This window comes from Vigna unguiculata, chromosome 3 (assembly GCF_004118075.2).
Source record: "Vigna unguiculata cultivar IT97K-499-35 chromosome 3, ASM411807v1, whole genome shotgun sequence".
NCBI classification, from domain to species: Eukaryota; Viridiplantae; Streptophyta; class Magnoliopsida; order Fabales; family Fabaceae; genus Vigna; species Vigna unguiculata.
Window position 1 is genome coordinate 11,659,433 of NC_040281.1, and position 20,308 is coordinate 11,679,740.

Here is a 20,308-nt window from a genome sequence, read left to right on the forward strand (position 1 = left end):
TATTATCTATATATATAATTTGAATATTAAAAAGTAAGTCAAATAGTTTTTAAAGAATATTGCAACTAAGTTAAATTAAAATAATAGTGAAAATAAGTGATAGAAAAAAGAATATGTGTATTATTGAAAAAAAAATAATTAAATGAACCTTTTAATTTTAAATCTAAAAGATAAGAAATGATAAGAAGAAAGAATAAAGAAAATAGAAAAAGAAAAAGAAAGAGATAAGAACAAAAAAAGATAAGGGAATAAGAGGACATAAGATCACATTTAATACTTAGGTCAAACTTTTATTTATAAATATATATATATATATATATATATATATATATATATATATATATATATATATATATATATATATATATATATATGTAATAGGAAGATCAAACTTTTACTTTTACTTATAAATATGTATGAATGTAATAAGAAGATGCAAAAGAAAGAAGAGAACTTAAGAAAATGAAAGGAGATAAGATGAGAAAAGATTATATAAGACTAAAATAAATACACATGTGATGATTACTTGGAAAAATTAGCTTATAAATAGATGAATTGGATAAGGAGTGAAGGCAAAGGTGTGTTGGTCTGAGCAAGAGAGAAAGAGAAAAAAAAGACAGAAAAAAAGAGAGGGAGACACAGAGTAAGAGAGAAAGAGAGAGAGAAAGAGAAGATTTGGAACAAGATATTAAAAGAAAAGAAATATTGGATGTTAATATAGACAAACTCATATATATATATATATATATATATATATATATATATATATTATTTTATTTACTTTCACATAACTTATTTTTAATTATTATTTTATTTATTTATTTATTTTATATAATTTATTTCTACTACTATACTAATTGTATTTATTTATTTTATTTTATTTATTTTTATTACCCATTAGTTCTATTTATTTCATTTCATTTATTTTTAATTATGAAATGGTATTGGTTATTTATTTGATTTAATTTATTTTCACTTATACATGAAATCTAATTATTTATTTTATTTTATTTATCTCCAATTACACACTATTCCTATCTTTATTTCATTTAATTTATCTCATTTTACATCGTGATCGTGTTTATTTATTTTATTTCATTTATCTTCAATTATGTACCTATCCTTTATATTAATTTATATTTGTGTTATTATATTTATTTTGTAATATTTTATTTCATATATAGTTATTTATTTTAAGTTTTTGCTTTGATTCATATTTTATTTCATTTTATATCTTTTAAAACATTATTAATTTATAATTTGAATATATATATATATATATATATATAAATATTAAAAATAAATATTATTTTATAAACTTTGATAAAAGAAATTTACTTATATGTTTTATTGTTACTGTACACCTTTTGTGTTTGTTTGGATGGTTATATATTATTGGCTAAGAGTGACATATCTTGAGAGTCATCACATATTGTAAAAATGTCTAAGGTTATGTCTGTTCAAAAAGAGTCTTAGTTTTCATTCTAATGAATTGAGATCAAACCCATGTAAGAGTGTTTATTTTTTAGAAGTTACAGTTTGGTACACAAGATGAAAGACAAGGATCATAATGAGGTTTAAGGAAGTTTTATCAAGTAGGTGAATATTTGCATAGTTTAGAATAATATCCTAAACTAGGATATTCATAGGCCAAACTTGGGACTATTTGATACTTGTTTAAAATCACTAAGGTTAGATAGTCAGTATATATCTCTTTTATGGATCGATAAATGGTTGATATTCTCAAGAAATAAATTATTATAATTGTACCAATATTAATGTTCTCTCTAGGAAAATCTTATTGTATAAAAAGAATTAATTCTATTTTTTTATCAAATAATAACTTTATTTTTTGTATAATAACTGGGGTATTACATTTAATGGTATCAGAGCCTCTCTTCCTATCAAAACCTTGGGTATGGTCTTTTCCATGTTTGTAGTCTCTACTAATAAGTAGAGGTACAAGTTCTTTGTTCTTACATTTTTCTTAAATAATAGAAGTGTACGATAAGTAGACTAGTAAGAATAAGTCAGAACAATTAGTTCTTGTAGTAAGGAGAAGTTTTAAGCATTACTTTCAAACTTAAAAAATAAATTATTATAGAAAAAACTAAGGTAATTGTTCATTCTTCTAGTAAAAGATGGATAACAGACCAAACATTACAAATGAATTGTTGAAAAGAATGATAATTTGTCTTGGAAAATATGAATCGAAAACAAAATGTTGAACCCATGGAAAATGAAGGATTAGAAACCTTTCCAAGGAACAATTCACAAAAAAATTTAAGGATTTAATGTTGATGGTGTTTAATCATCGATACCAGAAATTGAATTTTTTTTTATTGGAATGACGTATGCTGATGCAAATAAAGTCACATATGTTGCCCTTGTGCTTGCTGAAGAAGTTGAAAACTGGTGGAGATTTACAAAACAACAATTGAAAGATGAAGGGAGACAAATTACTTGAGAAGTCTTTAAACACAACTTTTTGGAAAAATATTTTCAAAAGGATCTTCGAAGGATAAAGGGAGTTGAATTCATTAATCTTCGTCAAAGAACAATGTATGTAGGAAAATATACAACAAAATTTGTTGACTTATACAAATTTTGTCCTTACTTTAACGATAAAGTTAATGAACATTCTCATTGTTCTAAATTTGAAAGTGGACTGAGACCTGATATTAAACAACCAATTGGTTATTTAGAGATCTCCTCATTCTTAACTTTTGTAAATTGTTACATGGTGTATGAATTTGATACTAAGGCAAAATAAACTCAATGGAGGCAAGGAGGGCCTTTGAGGCACAAAAGAAATGAGTTCAATAATAAGAAAACCTATCAACTTCCATCTCATGTTTCTTAGAATTCTTCAAGACAAAAACACTCCTCTTTTGGCAATACTTTAGGCATAACCAACCCTATCAAACGCTTTCACTATGGAGGACCTCATCTATCAAGGAACTACACCACAAGGACTATAACTTGCTCCATGTGTGGGAAGTTAAGTCATTATCATAATGAATGCAAATAGTTAAATAAGAAACAAGGTAATAGGGGAAGTAGCAGTAGAAGAAAGAATCAGGTTGGGAGACTAAAGACAACTGGAAGAGTCTTCACGGTAAATGGTATTGAAGTTTTTCAATCTTAAGATCTAATCCAAGGTAAATGCATCATAAATGGTCGTCTCCTTAATGTATTGTATGTTTCAGGTGCTACTCATTCTTTCATATCACATGATTGTGTCAAACATTTAAAGTTATTTATCTCTTTATTACCATATGATTTAACTGTGTCTACTCCTACCAATGTCTCAGTCATCACTTCACTTGCATGCACAAATTGTCATATTTCTATAGGCAATAGAAACTTTTATGTAAATCGTATATGTTTACCCTTGTCTCATTTGGATATTGTTCTTGGAATGAATTGGTTATCTTCCAACCATATTCTCCTACCAACCAGAATGAAATCCTAAAAAGATCTCAAGTATGAATGATCCTAACTTATTTAAAAAAAGTCAAGGAATTTATAAACATTAGTAAGTTTCTTTTTGTTTGTGAGTATCTTGATGTTTTTGCTAAGAAATTCTTGGGTTACCTCTACAAAAATAAATAAAATTCACCATAGACTTGGTACTAGGATCAATACTTGTGTTTGTAACCCCCTATAGCATGTCACTTATATGTAAGTTCCTAAAAAAAACATTTTGTCCGTCTTTGTAGGGTCTCGAAGGGCATGGAAACACATAAGAACTCATGAATTAAAATGGAAAAATATATAGAACTCTAGTTACTTCAAAAATGGTAAGATCTTTGGTGCAAAAACACAAGAGGAGGGACAATTAGTAGAGATGAAAAACAAATAGAGGAATTGTTGGACAAACAATTCATTAGATCTAATGTTTCTCCTTGAGGTGCTCCAATGTTGTTAGTCAACAAAAAGGATGGCACTACCAGGTTGTGTGTGGATTACCTTCAATTGTTGTTTTTATTAATGACATTTTAATTTCAAAAATCATGAAGAGCATGAAAGATATTTGAGGATTCTATCACAAATTCTGGTAGAGAGAGTAATTGTATGGAAAATGGTCAAAGTGTGAATTTTGGTTAAAAGAAATTCAATTTTATGTTAATCTTGATAAACTCATGTGTGTTATATTAATATTTTATTTATTTTAAATTATATATTATTTTATTTACTTCCATTTAACTTATTTTCAATTGTTATTATTTTTATTTATTTATTTATTTTATATAATTTATCTCCACTTACATACTGATTATCTATTTTATTTAATTTATCTCCAGTTACGTACTGATCTTATTTATTTGTTTTATTTATCTTCAATTAAGCACTGATCATACTTATTTATCTCGACTTACACACTTATCTTTCTTATTTATTTCATTTCAATTATATCCATTTATGTTATGCATTAGTTTATATTAATTCATATTTGTGTTATTATATTTGTTTGTAACATTTTAATTCATATACAGTTATTTATTTGATTTTTGTTATTCTTATTTTATTTTGTATTATTTTAAACATTACTATTATATATATATATATATATATATATATATATATATATATATATATATGTGTGTGTGTGTGTGTGTGTGTGTGTGTGTTTTTTTTTTTTTTATTATTATTTACATTTTGTGTTTGTTTGGATGATTATATATTATTGATTAAGAGTGACATATTTTGATAGCCATCATGTTTTGTAAAAGTGTTCAAGGGTATGTCTATTCAAAAAGAGTCTTAGGTTGGTTCCAATGAATTGAGATGAAATTCATGTAAAAGTGTTTATTTTTGGGAAGTCACTATTTGGTACACTGTGAGATGAAAGACAAGGATCATGGTGAGGTTTGAGAAAGTTTTACCAAGTAGGTGAATATCTTCATAGTTCATAATAGCGTCCTGAACTAGGATATTCATATAGACCAAATTTGAGACTATCAAATACTTGCTCAGCATTGCCAAGGTTAGGTAGTGAGTATGTATTTCTTTTGGGGCTGATAAATGACTAATAGTTTTGAGTAACAAATGATTATAATTGTACAAATGTTTTATGAGAAATATGTAACTACCTAATCATTGTCTTGATAAAATGAGATTGAATCTTGTGGTTGTAGGTCCAATTATAGGCATATGAGTATGTGTAATGTTGGTTAAGCTTATTAAGATTGATACTTTATGGTTATTGTAGTGTTAGGCTCATGGTCGATCTAATCTTTCCAGAAGCCGATCTAGTTTTCAACTGTATGTAGGCCGGCCGATCTAGTTACAAGGCTCAAGGATAATCTAATGGTTAAGCATAAGGTCGATCTAGTTGCAGAACCAATGCTGATATGTGGTTAGGCACAAGGCCGATCGAGTAATGGGACCCAAGACTAGCTTAGGTATTATATATGAGGTTGATCTATCTATTAGATCCAATGTTAGGAGATCACTAGGTCAAGAATGTAAGATAGTAAATTAGGAAATTAAAACTCATAACTAAGTAACTGTTCAAGACATGGCAAGAGACGTGAATTAAATGGAGAAATTTGATGAACATTCAATAGGAGGAGAATCCAAGAGGTTAGGGAATAAACATAAAGAAGGACATCGAAGGAAGAGGAGGACAAGACAGTTTGAGTGATCTAGCTGATTGGACTCTGAACCTTTTTGGTAGAACAGTTATAAAGACCTCAATGTATTTTTCTTTCATATACACCTATTGTACAAGTGGAAGAAAAACTTGCTTAATAAGAACTGTTTAAAAAAAATTGTTGAAAGATTTATTTAAAAATTGACTCGTAGATAATTTATATTAATATCCTTAAGAGATATTAGATATACAGATAATCTTCTATTCTATGTATTATGTACAACTTATTGTACAAAATTTAAGTTGTTGTAATATATATATATATATATATATATATAATTACGTTATTATTAAAGTTCTCACAACGAAAATATTATTGAAAAAAAATTAATTCTTTTGTTTTATTAAATAATAACTTATTTTATATAATAGTAATAACATTTTTTTAAGAACCAAAATAGTAAAGTCTGTAAAAATTGCAGATACCGAAAGAGGGATCGAAGCTTAGAAATATTGATTGTATAAGGATTTAATTAAATTGACATTCAAGGATTTAAATAAAAAAATATTAATTTAAATATCGTAGACTGCCGTATTAGTTATGGAAGTTTATAAATATTTAAACAAGTGCTAAAAGTGCCACTTATTAATCATATTAGTTTACATTAAGAAACATTATGACTTAATAATAAATATGAAGACTTTTACAGATAAAAATAATAACAAATAATTAACTTATGCGGACTGAAATAAGGGAGGCTGCTTAATATTCTTATAATATTGTGTTTTTAAACTTACAATATTATTTTACTATTGGCTTATAATTTTAAATGTTATTTTTTAAATGATTTTTTATTTTATCATACTTATTCTGTATGATAAATATTAATATAGAAAAATAATTTTTTCTAACATGTTCATTATATTTCATTCTATATTTTTTATTTATTTATTTACACTGACAGATTTTGTCAAGAAAAACTTTTTTTTTCTAAAATGTTTGTATGAAAATATAATCAGGATTAAATATTTTCAAATTATTTTCAAAAATTGTATTTCATTTTTAAATTAAATTCTATAATGATTTTGTCATTATATTTTATAAAATTATATAAAACATCCTTTCAAAAAACTTAACCTAAATATTATATTATAATTTTTACATGAATATATATATATATATATATATATATATATATATATATATATTTAATTTAAAAAATAAATAAATATTTAATTTAGAAAAAAGGCAATTTATTAAAATATTTGGAAGATGATATACATATACATCACTTTTACATTTCATATGTGTCATTGTACATTCCATCTCAAAGAAAAAAAGAACAAAAAAACCCTCATTCTTTTTTTTTTTTCACCTATCCGATGGCCCCAAAAATAATTTCGTTTTTTTATACTTTCTTTTTTTCTTTTTCCAAAATCACTTGTTTTGTATTAATACACAGTTTTAGTAATGTGACACTAATATATTAAAAAAAATTAAAAACATCGATTGCATCGAAAATGGCATGAAACGGTAAATTGAATAGATAAACAGTTCCCTATGACTGGGCATGCAAAGGTACTGGTATTAGACAGGAATTTTGAATTTGCACCACCAAAATTTCTCTATTTTTCACATGCACCTGCAAATATTGTTGAAAAGATCACACTTTCTCTCTTTCTATTATACTACTTTTCAACTTCAACTTTCTCCATTGGTGGACTTTCACACTGTCTTGTCCTGCTCATCACCCAAGTGCTGCTGGGTTTGCATGCCTAGTATTCTTTTCATCATAAATTTGCATTTATGGGTATTTTATGTTTTACAAAAAGAAAAACACTTAAATTAATTGGGTACCAGAATTGTAATACTTCACTTTTAAATTGTAAGTCTTGATAAGTATGTATGTATTTATTTAATTCTCATTTTCATACAATTTTAAATTACTGAAACATTTTGAATTTATAAAAATATTTTATTTACTGTACTTAGCCAACATCACCATATTAATATAAAGAAAGCATTGACTTGTGTGACTCTTTACTTCATCAATATTATATTTTCTTCATTTGACCCAAATCTTATTTAACTTGAGAGATAATGTTTTTGATGTTTACTCTTTCCACCAAAGACACAGACAAAAATCGAAAAGAATATATATATATATATATATATATATATATATATATATATATATATATATATATATATATATATATATATATATATATATATTTATTTATTTATTTATTTATTGGTTAACTTATTATGATGTCACTTAGATAGGAGAATAATAATGATTTCCTATAAATGGACTATAATAACAATAATAAATTATAATAATAATAACAATAATTTCCTATAAAGACTATTCCAAATATCTTTCTAGATTGGTTTTAATCTATATCTCCATCTTCGAAAATATTCACATACTTTTAGTAATGATGGAAAAATTAACTTTAAGAAAATATGAGCTTAGTTGAATGTTACTCTCCCATTTCCAAAACAACACTGATTTTTAACTCTCCAACTTAACGTTTCATTTGTTTCATCGGTGAACCAAACGTTAAAAAAAGCATTTTACCCAAAATTCTATCATATACATAATCATATTGTCCTCCACTTAAAGTTGATAGTTTATTTGAGAAATCCTGGCCTATTTTGGTTACCAGAAATGAAAATTAACAAAACTCCGTTGCCTATGGTATGAAAAAATGTTGGTATAACAATTTTTTAAAATACTTTATGTTTAACTAAAAACTATTGAAGATTGATGGTAATAAAAATTTTGTTAGAAGGTAGGTGTGTGGTATAAAAAGTAAATTGTCGTATTTGACATGCATCCTTTCTGTGATATTAAATCTAAATTGTCTATTTTTAATAATAAAATAATGTATATTATAATTTTAAATTAGAAAAAATATAAATATAATTAAAATATCACTCAGAGTGTCAAACGGTGAGATTTGTCCTTTTCCGGCGGTGTCAACCTATCACTGCTCTTTGACATGCACCCCTCTTTTGTTGTGATATTAATTCTAAATTGTCGTATTTGACATGCACCTCGAATGCAGCAGGTTTTGAAAGAAGCCCACATGGGCTGCATTAATAATTCATAAATATACTTCAATATTCTTAGGAAAAAAAAAAACATGAAATGAATTCATGTTTTTTACCACAAGTGGTTTAAAGGTTCATACGTTATTAAGTAGATAAAACGTTGTACATCTAGTACAAAGAAAAACATCGAATGTTCTGAAGTTGACGAAACATAATACTAAAACAAAGTCTCCAACTAGGAATAATAACAACCATTGTGACTTTCAACTGAAAAGAAACTTATTGTTTACCTGTTATTCAGACACTTCAGAATAAACTTTGAACTTTAGCCAAATGCTTCTTCCCATTTCTGTGAGAGGCGAAGGTAATCTCGCAAGGGCATTTCACATTACAGATTTCACATATTACTTCTTTAATATTCACCCCAGCAGGTTTCTTTTGCAGATTCTTCTGTGAAACAGGTTGATTCTTTGTCTTCAGACCAATCAACATGGCCAAGTGTTTGCTTCCTTGCAGGTGTGAATTCAAGGTTTTCTCGCTCGATGTTGTTACATGGCATAGAGCGCAAGTCCACTCCTTCTGAACTTTAACTTCCTTCTGTGTAGAACTCTCACCAACCTCTTTCATGGCAGCAGTTCCTACAGTTTCCAACATGCTTGCTGAACCATTCTCACTTTGCTCAAGTTCACGCACCACAGGAACATACTGCAATGTTCAAGATTACCATAATATATAACATTGTCACAATACTTTATACATTACTATCAAGATGATCACAACGTTATCGAAACCTTTACTTGGATGTCTGTAGGAATTTCTTTTTTCACGATCACCTCCGAATCTTTAGTGGCTTTGTGCTCTGTTTGGATCTCTTCTCCATTTGTCTGCACAAGATGTTATTTCATTAAGAACTTACAATAGAAACACATTTTTGATGAGTACACAAACTTACGGCAATGTAGATGTTTACCTTGCTAGCAATGAGTTTCATTAAGGCTTCTGTTCCATACTCTTCCAAATATCTCTCTGCATGCACTAAAAAGTTATCTTTCTTGACAAAAGACTTCCTCCAGTTATTGAAACTACGTATGATTGCTTCTGGATTTGAGAGGCATGTTCGAATAATATTATTGTAGGCATAAGAAGCCCGTCCAAAGTCTGGCACAACGAGCCAGAAGATGATCATTAGCTTCGTGTAAGGCCAGAACGGGTTCCTGATGTTTTAGACATGGGAATGAAAAGTTAAACAAGTTTATGAGTTGATTAAAGAAGAGAATCCATTTGCTCCAACATAACTTCAATTAATAACAATAATTATGTCTACAATTTTATTTCTGTTACTTTTCTAAGTTTCAACAAAATTTAAAAGACAGATTAACTAGATATCTGTACGGCCATCAAGCTTAACCAAATGCAAACAAACACTAGATGACTGAATAATAAAAAAAAATACCAACTTCAGAACAGAAGAATATTTTTAATCCGAAGGATTTGTTGGAAACGAGAATAGTTCTTAACATTCAAAACAAAGCTAATCATATTGATAGAATGAACTGCATGTGTTATGTATATGTCGTACACAACAAAATAAGCTAGATTTTACAGTACAGTTCATTTTTGTTGAGAAAAAACCTTAAATCATGCAGCATGCGTATTCTTTGTAATCATATCAACTGCATATTTCTTGGTTTTGTTATGGCTAATTGCAATAAAGAAAAAATAGTGTTAAATAGATTACACTTGAGGATCAACCAACTTAGATCTCAAATTGTTTTCTATTTGCTGAATCAAGGTTCTAGTAGTCACTATGCCTTGAATGCAATAAATCTTTAGCTGTCAATTTGGGAATATCCTTAGAACACGCTGAAGAATGAACAAAAGAAAAACAAAAAACACAGAGACTCCTAGAAGGACTTCCATGTCCTATCTCTAAATTTAAAATCAGAAACCGGAATCACACATGCAAAGTGCAGAGTTTGATGCTATCACATTGATCTTAGAGTCCAATAAGATATCCAATCCCGATCTCAGTCACAGACAAAAACAATCGGTACTGTTATTGGAGAAAAAAAATGTTCTTACCATTCAAGAGGCCCAGAAAAAACATACTCAAGTATGTATATCAGCGAGAGGAGTATCCAATACGATATCAAATCCTTGGTTTCTCTATAGGAATTGGTCTCAATTGCTTGTACAGAAGCACATCTGTTAAAAACAATAAAGAAAAAACTGTAATCCCAAACATCAAAATGAGTGGACAAAGCAAAAAGTGTCAACCTTTGTTAACACGCCATGCACCCAGTGAAGCACAATGAATATTAAATAAATGGTGCTTTAGAAACTTACAAAGGGTACCCCAGAGCAAGAACAGGCCTGTAAAAGAAACCAGGAAAAAAAAAAAAAAGACTGTTGATCAGGCAGCGTTAATGGAGTCCAAGGGGATAAAGAAAAAACCCTTTACTTCACATAGAGAGAACATGTACAACATTGGAGAAGTAATATTAAGATAAGAGTGTAAGTTAATTTTTTCATGCGATGATCAAGGTAAGGAATACGAAGCAACAAAGAGAAAACTTGAACTTGCATTGCATACCATGCGCAATGATCAAGGCACTTGACGATGAGTTTAAGAAACCAGAAATAAGACATCTCTTGTGGGACTAAATTATTGGTATTGTGAGGTTGTTTGAATGCAGAGAAAAAAGGAAGAGGAAGATAAAGGAAAGAGAAAGTTTGGCTCAAAGAACATGAAATAGTAAGAGAGAAGGAAGTCTTACAGAAGAAGTCTAAGTTTTATTGGTGGTATTCAAGTGGGAAACAGAAGGACAATAACTCACCTAAAAAAATGTTATGATATGATTTTTTTTTGATTAAAAATCATTTACGTTATTTAATCAGCATTAAGGATTTAATATGATATTTTAGCTTTTAATATTTTTTTTAAAAAATAATAAGAAAATATATTAAAAGAGTATGTTAAAATTTGTATAGCCGGTACATTAAAATAGTCCTAGATATTAAAAAAAATTGAAAATAATAATAATTTATAAAAGCAATCCTTCTCTTTAATTTATTGCACATTTTTTAAAATGATGCCAAAATAAACTGAGAACTCACAAACACATTTCTGTAATAAAACAAATGAATTAAAATTCTCCGAATACCTAACATAATTTAATTTGTAGTGATTATCTTATTTAATTTTTTAAAAATCTAATTTATATTTAAGTTAGTTTTAATTTATAAAAATTTATATATAATTTTGGTTAATATTATTGTAGTGATAAGTAGATTTTTGATCTACCTTAAACAAATTTTACCGTTTAAAACTAATAAAAAATAATAAGATATACATATAATAAATTATAATATATTTATATTCTATGATTTTATCAAGATTAAATAATTTTTAAATTAAGATAATAAATTAATAAAATGAACTAGAGAATCAGGCACAACAACTTTACTTTTGAAAAAAAAAATATAAGTCTACGAAATTATTTATTTATAGATAAGATTAGTAAAAACAAGAGAGAGATATTGAATGCTCTAATAAGAGGAATTATCATATCTCTTGATTAAATATTAGAGTCACTCTGGGTTTAGTAAAACTTTTGTCATCCCTTTTTATTTTTAGTAAAACTTTTTCTATCATCCCTTTTTGGTTATATACATTTATTCTACATGTTTTATACTTAGTAGAATATTGTTTACATTATAACTAAAAATACAACTAAGAGACTTTAAATGAATTAAAAAATGATTTTGACAAAAATTCAAAAGAAAACTTTAATTATAACTCTTGATGGAGAATTAAAAATGTAACAATTAATAAGAACAACAAATTTTTAAAATAATGAATTGAAAGAAAAAGTTAAAATTCTCATTGTCCATAACATAATTTAATTTGTAGAAATTATCTTATTTAATTTTTTAAAAGAATTATATAAGTTAATTTTAATTTATAAAACAATTATATATAATTTTTTTCTAATATTATTGCACTGATAAGTAAGATTTTGAACAACCTTAAACAAATTTTATAATTCAAAATAGAAATCAAGGATACCAACCTTAGTTTTGAGAAAATAATTCTTAATTTGAGAAAATAATTTTTAAGCTTAAGAAAATATTTATCCATAAATAGGACTAGTAAAACCAAGACATAAAAAAAAAAATATTGGGTGGTGTATCCTCATGTCTCTTGCTTAGAATATGAGCATGGGTCCAATGGTTAGTGTATTTTTTAAAAAGTAAATAGTGAAAGAGTGAAATAGTGAAATAGTTATTATGATATCACTTGAGAAAAAATTGTGTGATTTCATAATTTATATTTTTTATATATGTATTTGATATTTTATGTCTTAATTTCTCAAAGAGATTAATTAATCATTAGTAGGATAATAAAGTGGGTTGGGTCTGACATGTCAGCTTACCAATCCCACTAAATAAAGATTGATTGAGAGATACTTTTGAACTCGTCAATCCACAATAGCTCAATTGGTTCATCCTGTCAATCCATTGGGTCACATGTAGTAAAATGAGATTTTGAAGAGCGCTTACCCTTCTCCTAAACAATAACAAATACTTTAAGTTAAAGTGACATATAGCTTTTATAATGTACACACGACTATTTAATTTTAAAAAACTTTAGTATAAATAGAAATCTATTAAAGTAAGTTCATTTTATAAAAAAAATTATTATCTTTCTAAAACATAGAACTTTTCATTTCTCTACCTTCTCTCTAAAGTTTTTAAACTTTTTTCCGTATATTTGAAGATCAAAGCATACTATAGGACTCATGACGATGAAGCCTACTTTTCTATTTTGATCACTTTGCTGAATAAAGTAAGTTCCTTTTTCCTCTTTTTAGAGTGGTTGGTCTTTGGTTTGCATGCCTAGTTTAAGAGCTCTTGATGAATATCAATTTAGTTACGGTTGTTAGGGTATGATCAGGTAATTGATCTGAGTCTTTCTTATTCAAATACTTCTTCTCTCTATGAGTAGGGGTGTTTAAAAACTGAGAAGACTGTGTTGTGCTCTTATTCAGATAAGAGAAGTTAGTTATTTAAAATTGATTGTGTTTTGGTATGCAATTGTAGTTCAATTTTGAATTGAACTGGTTGAATTTTGTTGTATGATATGAATTGGTTGGTTTGAGGATGTGATTTGGTGTTTAGATTGAATTGAAGTTTGTGGTAAATTTGGATATGTGAAATTGTAGTTTAATGATGTGCTTGCTTCAAAGATCGATAAGTCAGGTTAAATTGGTTTCAGAAGGTACATTTTACTTGGAAATGTTGAAAGGGGGAGCTACTTCAACTCGATGGTTCTGATGATGTCCATGTCCATACATCATGTGTATTACTAGTTTAGAATTAGTCATGTATTGTTAGATTGTACATTAGGGTGTTAGAGCAAAAATATCATATGTAAAACAAGCTTGCATTGAGTTGTATTAGCCATCAAACTCTTGCTTGTGCATTCGTAAATCGATTAGCTATTTAACTAATAGATTAGCTGAGGGTACTGCACTAAGGCAGTGAAAACACACTCACGATAATCTATTAGGTAAATTCCTAATCCATTAATGACTGCATAGAACTCTGTATAAAACCAGTTTCTGAAATCAGTTTTGGGTGTGTGAAAAATTACAGAATTCCTAAGAAACATTATGAGAAATTGTCCTCTGAGATTTACAGAGTTCCTAAGCATTCTTGAGAGATCATTCAAGTAAAGATTCAAGGAGATTGATGGTGGATTCAACCTTGATGGGTCAAGCTTGGATCTAAGAACAAATTGACAAATCTGCACAATAATAGGTGTATTCGTTTCTTGATTCTTTCTTATTGTATTTCTGTTCATAGTTGATTCACTGAGTAAAGTGAAGGTCTAGGTGCAATTGTGTGGATGCATTGCTTCTAGGGGGAGTTCTTGATTTGTAGATCAAGCTCCTTAGTCTTTAGGGTCTTGAATTATATAGATGCTCTTGTAATTCTTGGATCTCTATTAAGTTAGTGGAATCCTCCTAAGTGGGTTTACTTAGGAGAAGACTGGACGTAGATTCATCTTGAATCAAACCAGTATAAACTGTTGTGTTCTTGGTTTCTCTCTTCTCTTACACCTTTCTTGATTGGTTTACATAGTCCATTAACACAGAACTGTAAAATTGGTTAATTGGGTCATAAGGGTTAAAGATACTTCCAAGATTCAATTTAACTAAGTGAAAGACTCAATAACCAGTTCAGATCCCTTTCTTGGTTGGGTTATATTAGATAGATCTGTTTTAACAGGAAACATTGGTTTTGACTTGTGAGAAGGAAGAAAAATACCCTTTGGAATCAAAGAAACAAATTCATCAATCTAATATGACTTTTGAATTTACAGACTTGCTAGGTGAGTACTCTACTCAATGAGCAAGAGCATAGTTTGCAAAGTCAAAAAAGTAGGGGAGGAGGTTCCTTCGTTGGGCGAGTAACACCTTTGCTAAGGGAGAGTGCATTTTTGTTAAAGCGAGAGGGGCAGGAGCATCGTAGCGAACATTGGAGGATTTTCTTCTAGTATTCCCTAGCTGGGTGAGCCATAATGTCACCAACGAGAAAGGGAGATTTAACTAAAATGATATATCAATTGTATGGAATTTGAAATGATATGAGATATATGTATTTGTGTGATGGTTTAATTACGAATGAGAGATGATAATATATGATTGTGATGGGATGAATGTGGAATGACATTCAAGGGAGAAAACATTTCACTATTAGGTTAGGTGTATTGAATAGGGATTAATAGGAGATTATCCAAACTCTACTAAATATTCTTGTTCACATAGGAGAAAATATTTAGTCAGTGAAAATAAATGGAAGTTGATATGGAAATTGGTTTGTAATATAACCTTTGTAGTGTGTTATAGTAAGTTAGTTACTCCTATGTAAGAAAGCTGAATAAAACTATGGGATCCTTGTAAACTATGAGATGCTTATAATTAGAAAAGAAGTTATAAAATCCAGGTTTTAAGAAGACCTCTCCATTATTGATAATAATTAACAACAAAATTATAAACAAACTAAAAAACAGCTTGTATTACAGAAATGATGTTGCACTGTGCTAACCTCCTACTAATTCTTTTCTTTTTTCATTTGGCTGCAACTCAAATTGTTACGAAGCTTGCTACTACAAACTTTCCCCACCCTTTGAAGAGCTAGAAATCACTTCTACCAAAGTCTTAAAATTGCTTGCTGATAACCCTTCAGGCGTAGATGCATCTTCCACAGTTTTCTTCATCTCAAGAACGTTGTCTCTAATCTTCTTCCCATCTTCCTGCACCAGAATAAGATTTAAGCTTCTAATCAATCCGTTTTTGTTGAACACCCTACCTTCTATCGTCACCCCAACCTTCCAAACATCCTCTATCACTCTTGCACCCACCATTTGATCTCCATAGAATGGCCTGCAGATCATAGGAACCCCACTCGAAACACTCTCAGTCACTGAGTTAGATCCACAATGAGTCACAAAAACTCCTACCGAATCATGTCCCAAGAGTTGGGTTTGTGGAACCCAAGGCACCACTTTCCCACGCATCAAGGTTCTCTTCTCAAACCCATCTGGCAAAAGACCCCTCACACTTTCCTTCAGAGACCACACAAATGGAAATCCACTTTCTTCCAATGCCTCCGCCACCGCCACAATCTCATGTGGAGGTGGCGTCACCACCGTCCCAAACGAAACATACACCACTGACATAGAAGGATTCGAATCCAACCACGACAAGCATCCACTCGGATCTGCCCCAGATAATAATATCGGGAACCGAACCGGCACAACATAAAGCATACACTGCAATTTGGATCTCATGTCTTCGACGAACAAAGGTGGGTCTAATTCCTCAAAGAAATTCATAACCACTGCCTTGGCTTGAGGTAGCACCTCACCCAGTGAAACCAGCGTCCTTGAAAACACCATCTCCTTTTCTCCGGTGAAAAGAAGATCCTGCGGAATATCTTTAACACACATCTTGGGCAACCCCGGGGATATATCAAAGCGAGCATCTTCATCGCAGTCTTCAAACTTCTGGCGTATAAAGTCAATGTAGAAATATAGAGAAAGCGTGCATGACATGGGTGGCCAAAATGCAATCCAAGGAACATTGAGGCTCTGAGCCACAAGGAGAGAAGAGGATACAAAAGCATCGGAAATGATGCATGTGACCTTTTTCTTGGTGTCTTCTTCAGCCATCTGTATACCCTTGCGCAAATTCTCAGGTCCGGTGCTGAGAAAAAAATTGAGCTTTTCGATTGGGTGGTTGGCTAATGGGTGACCCTCGTAAGGGATTCCATCGTTTATGCTATAGGGCTTGATGTTGGAGGGGTTGTGGGGTTTTGCGAAATGCAACGCATTGCATTTGTGTGTGCTGATGAACGAGAATGTACAGCTTGGAGTGGCCTGAGAGAGTCTGAGGACGAGGTTCAAGATAGGTACAACGTGTGTGCCGAAGGGGAAAGGAAAGACTGCAACATGTTTGTCTTTTGTTGAGTCTGATGACATGATTTGGAAGCCGCAAGGAGAAGCTCGGAAAGATGAACAAAGGGAACTATGAACTTGGAATGGATTGGGAGAATTGTGGCCAACCACACATTCAATCGCTGTAACCGTTCTTCGAACAACTCGGATCGTATTCTTTTGTAGATGTTAAGAATTCTATGTTCTTTTCTTGTTAAAAGTTTTAACTTAGATTAAATAGATCTACGATAAATTGTGTATGATCATATTTTCATTTAATTTTCAATATAAGTAAGAATATTAATTTTTGTTGTGGTAAAGTTTTTATATTTTTAATTATTTTAAATATTTTTCTCATTAACTTGCACTTAAAACTTTGGCGTAGATGGCCTAATCAAGGGAATAAATTTATTTTAAATTGAAAAAAAAATTAGATAAATTGAAAATATAAAAACAATTTAGTTAAGACAGTTTAAAAAATGTCAAAGTAAATCATGAAATATAGAGTTAAATTGAACTAAAATTTAGATTAGGACCAACATTATATTTTAATTTTCAATTGTAATAAGGCAAAATTATGAAAATTTTACGAGGTATTATTATGGATTAAGTTTGATTTTGATAACAAATTAATTTAAGAGAAAATAATATATATATATATATATATTTTTTTTTTTTGATAACACAAATGATTTTTATAATGTAATCCAATTATAAAAACTAGGCATGGTAAACTTATTAACCTCTCAATCAAAATTTCCATCTTTTATTCATCTTTTTTCTATCCTGTCACAAAAATCGAAAGTGTTCGATCGGCGTTCTCGGTGGTGAAAGGAGTCCACGAACTTGGAGAAGGATCCATATTCGATTTGGAACGTCAGGTTTTGGTTAAAATTTTTAAATGAATCAAAATAATGTATTTAAATTTTATATATTTAATTATTATTATTAAGGCTTAAATAGTCATTTAGTCCTAGTTTTAGTCGATTTTTTTCACTTTGGTCCTACTTTTGAAAATGTTTTCAATTTGGTCATACCTTTCGTAATTTTTTTTCAATCAACTCATTTTCGTTAACTCCGTCTAAATCGTTAACGGAACAGTGGTCAGCATGGTGATTTTGTGTGATATGGATATTCTTCAGTGACATGTCCGTTTGCACTGTCATAGCCCAGATTTTAAATTGAAATTTAGAGTTTGTGTTCATTGTGGTTGTCTTCCATTAAAGTTCAGCTGAAAAGGAATGTCTCGTGGGGCATCTTCATCTTCTTGCAATAGCTGGGTTCACCGAACTTGCAATTCTTGCCATGGTGGTTCTAGGGTTTCAGGCTCACCCCCAATTTGTGATTGCGGAGACATTGCAGTGGTGCACACAGCTAAAACTACAAAGAACTTGGATAAACAATTTTGGGGTTGTGCGAACTTTAAGGTTTGTTTCCCAGTGTTTCTTTCACTTTCAGTGTTTCACTTTCATCTTCATGGTTTTTTTATGTTGCAGAGATGTGGTGAAGATGTGTTGGGATGCAACTTTTTCAAGTGGTGTTACGAAGAGGGTGCTGATGAGCGAGATGCCATTATCGCTAGGCAAAGGTAGAAGATCGCTTATATTGAAAATTCATTGAGTGTTTGGAAGAATCGGATGTAAGCTGTGATAGGTGTTCTTATTGTAATGAATGTAGTGATTTTTATGGGTTGTAATTGTCATTGGCTATCTTGAATAATTACATGAATGAATGAATGAATGATATTCCTTTATCGTTAATTACATATTCTCAACTGTTTAAAATTGTTTGTTATTTTTGTGTAATTTTAATGAAATGAAGAATGAACAATTTGAAAATGAAGAAGGCAGATAAAATTCTGAAAAGTGCAAAGTTGATGCATTACTAATTAAGGCTTTTAAGCCTTCCATCAAAATATCAGTGATCAAACTCCAGAAATTCTTAAAGTACATCCTGATTTCCCAATTATCACATTCATAATACATAACAAAATATTCCCCTCCCCCAAAATACATTCAGTAATCTCATGATGGACGTGTTGGCCTTCTTATTTGCATTTTTGGCCTCATCTTTCTAATTCCATAAGTTGGTTGGCTAGGCTGTTGTACTGCAATGTTGGGTGGTGGTCCTGCTGCTGGTGTGATTGGTGCTACAGGTGGAGTGCATAAACAAAACCCTAATCACTAACACTAAACCCTAGTCATTAACATTAAACCCAATCAATACTGAGCAAAAATAAAACCCTAAAGCAGGACATATCTCCGCGATGAACACGTTTTTCCCTCCGCAACGATTCTACAAAGATGAGCGTAAACCTTGGATGCTAGAAATTGATCTCAAAGGCGCAATTCCAAAATTTCACAGAGCGACGAAAAAATCCCCAATTCGACCCCTAAATCCCCAATTCGACATAAACAACCCTGAACCCAATTTAATTCAACTTAAACCCTAAAATGAATCTGCAATTACAATTAAATGGTCAGCACAGTAACATAACACACACGTCACTTAACAGTGTCCACGTCACACAAAATCACCACGCTGGCCACTGTTCCATTAACGATTTAGACGGAATTAACGAAAAGGAGTTGATTGAAAAAAAATTACGAAAGGTAGGACCAAATTGAAAACATTTTCAAAAGTAGGACCAAAGTGAAAAGAGTCGACCAAAACTAAAACCAAATGACTATTTAAACCTATTATTAATATAATGAAAGTCTATATAATTTAATATTAAAATTTTTGTATGTTTTTTTAAAAATTTTAGTTTTGAAAATGTATTTGACATTTTAAATTAGTTTTTCTAGTTTCATTTTTTTTCTTGAATATTCTAATATTTGAGCACGTTCTCTTATAATAAGTTTTAAAGAATTAATATGAAACATTATGTCTATAATTCACAAAAGTTAATATGAAAATTTTCACTTATGATATTTTAAATTTTAAAAAATAGTTTTCTAATTCAACAATTGAATTCCTAGTATCATGCTTGAAAAGAGGTGAAGTAAATTTATATTATTTTTATCTTCAATTGTATCTTTCCTTTTATCACTTTACAAAAAATGAATCAATTATTTTATTTTCATCAACATACCTATTTAAAAAAAATAAGACTAAAAAATAATTTATCAAAATCTATTCAAAG

The 20,308-nt window shown here is 29.6% G+C and overlaps 2 protein-coding genes across 3 annotated transcripts; both read right to left on the minus strand.

The window, feature by feature from the left end:
* Positions 1-8,732: 8,732 nt before the first annotated feature.
* Positions 8,733-11,452, minus strand: LOC114176990 (uncharacterized protein T19C3.4-like). 2 transcript variants are annotated; one of them, XM_028062195.1, is made up of 6 exons: positions 11,254-11,452; positions 11,007-11,033; positions 10,743-10,865; positions 9,631-9,874; positions 9,452-9,544; positions 8,733-9,365 (listed from the first exon to the last, which is right to left on the minus strand). In XM_028062195.1, the coding sequence occupies exons 1-6, from the start codon at positions 11,307-11,309 to the stop codon at positions 8,967-8,969; spliced, it is 942 nt and encodes a 313-aa protein (XP_027917996.1). In that variant the 5' UTR covers positions 11,310-11,452; the 3' UTR covers positions 8,733-8,966. The 2 variants fall into 2 exon arrangements, with proteins under 2 accessions (XP_027917996.1, XP_027917997.1); XM_028062196.1 differs by having other exon boundaries at positions 9,458-9,544; positions 11,254-11,450.
* Positions 11,453-15,689: 4,237 nt separating this feature from the next.
* Positions 15,690-17,316, minus strand: LOC114179836 (anthocyanidin 3-O-glucosyltransferase 7-like). Its single transcript, XM_028066306.1, has one exon. The coding sequence runs from the start codon at positions 17,206-17,208 to the stop codon at positions 15,835-15,837; it is 1,374 nt and encodes a 457-aa protein (XP_027922107.1). The 5' UTR covers positions 17,209-17,316; the 3' UTR covers positions 15,690-15,834.
* Between the last annotated feature and the right edge of the window lie 2,992 nt (positions 17,317-20,308).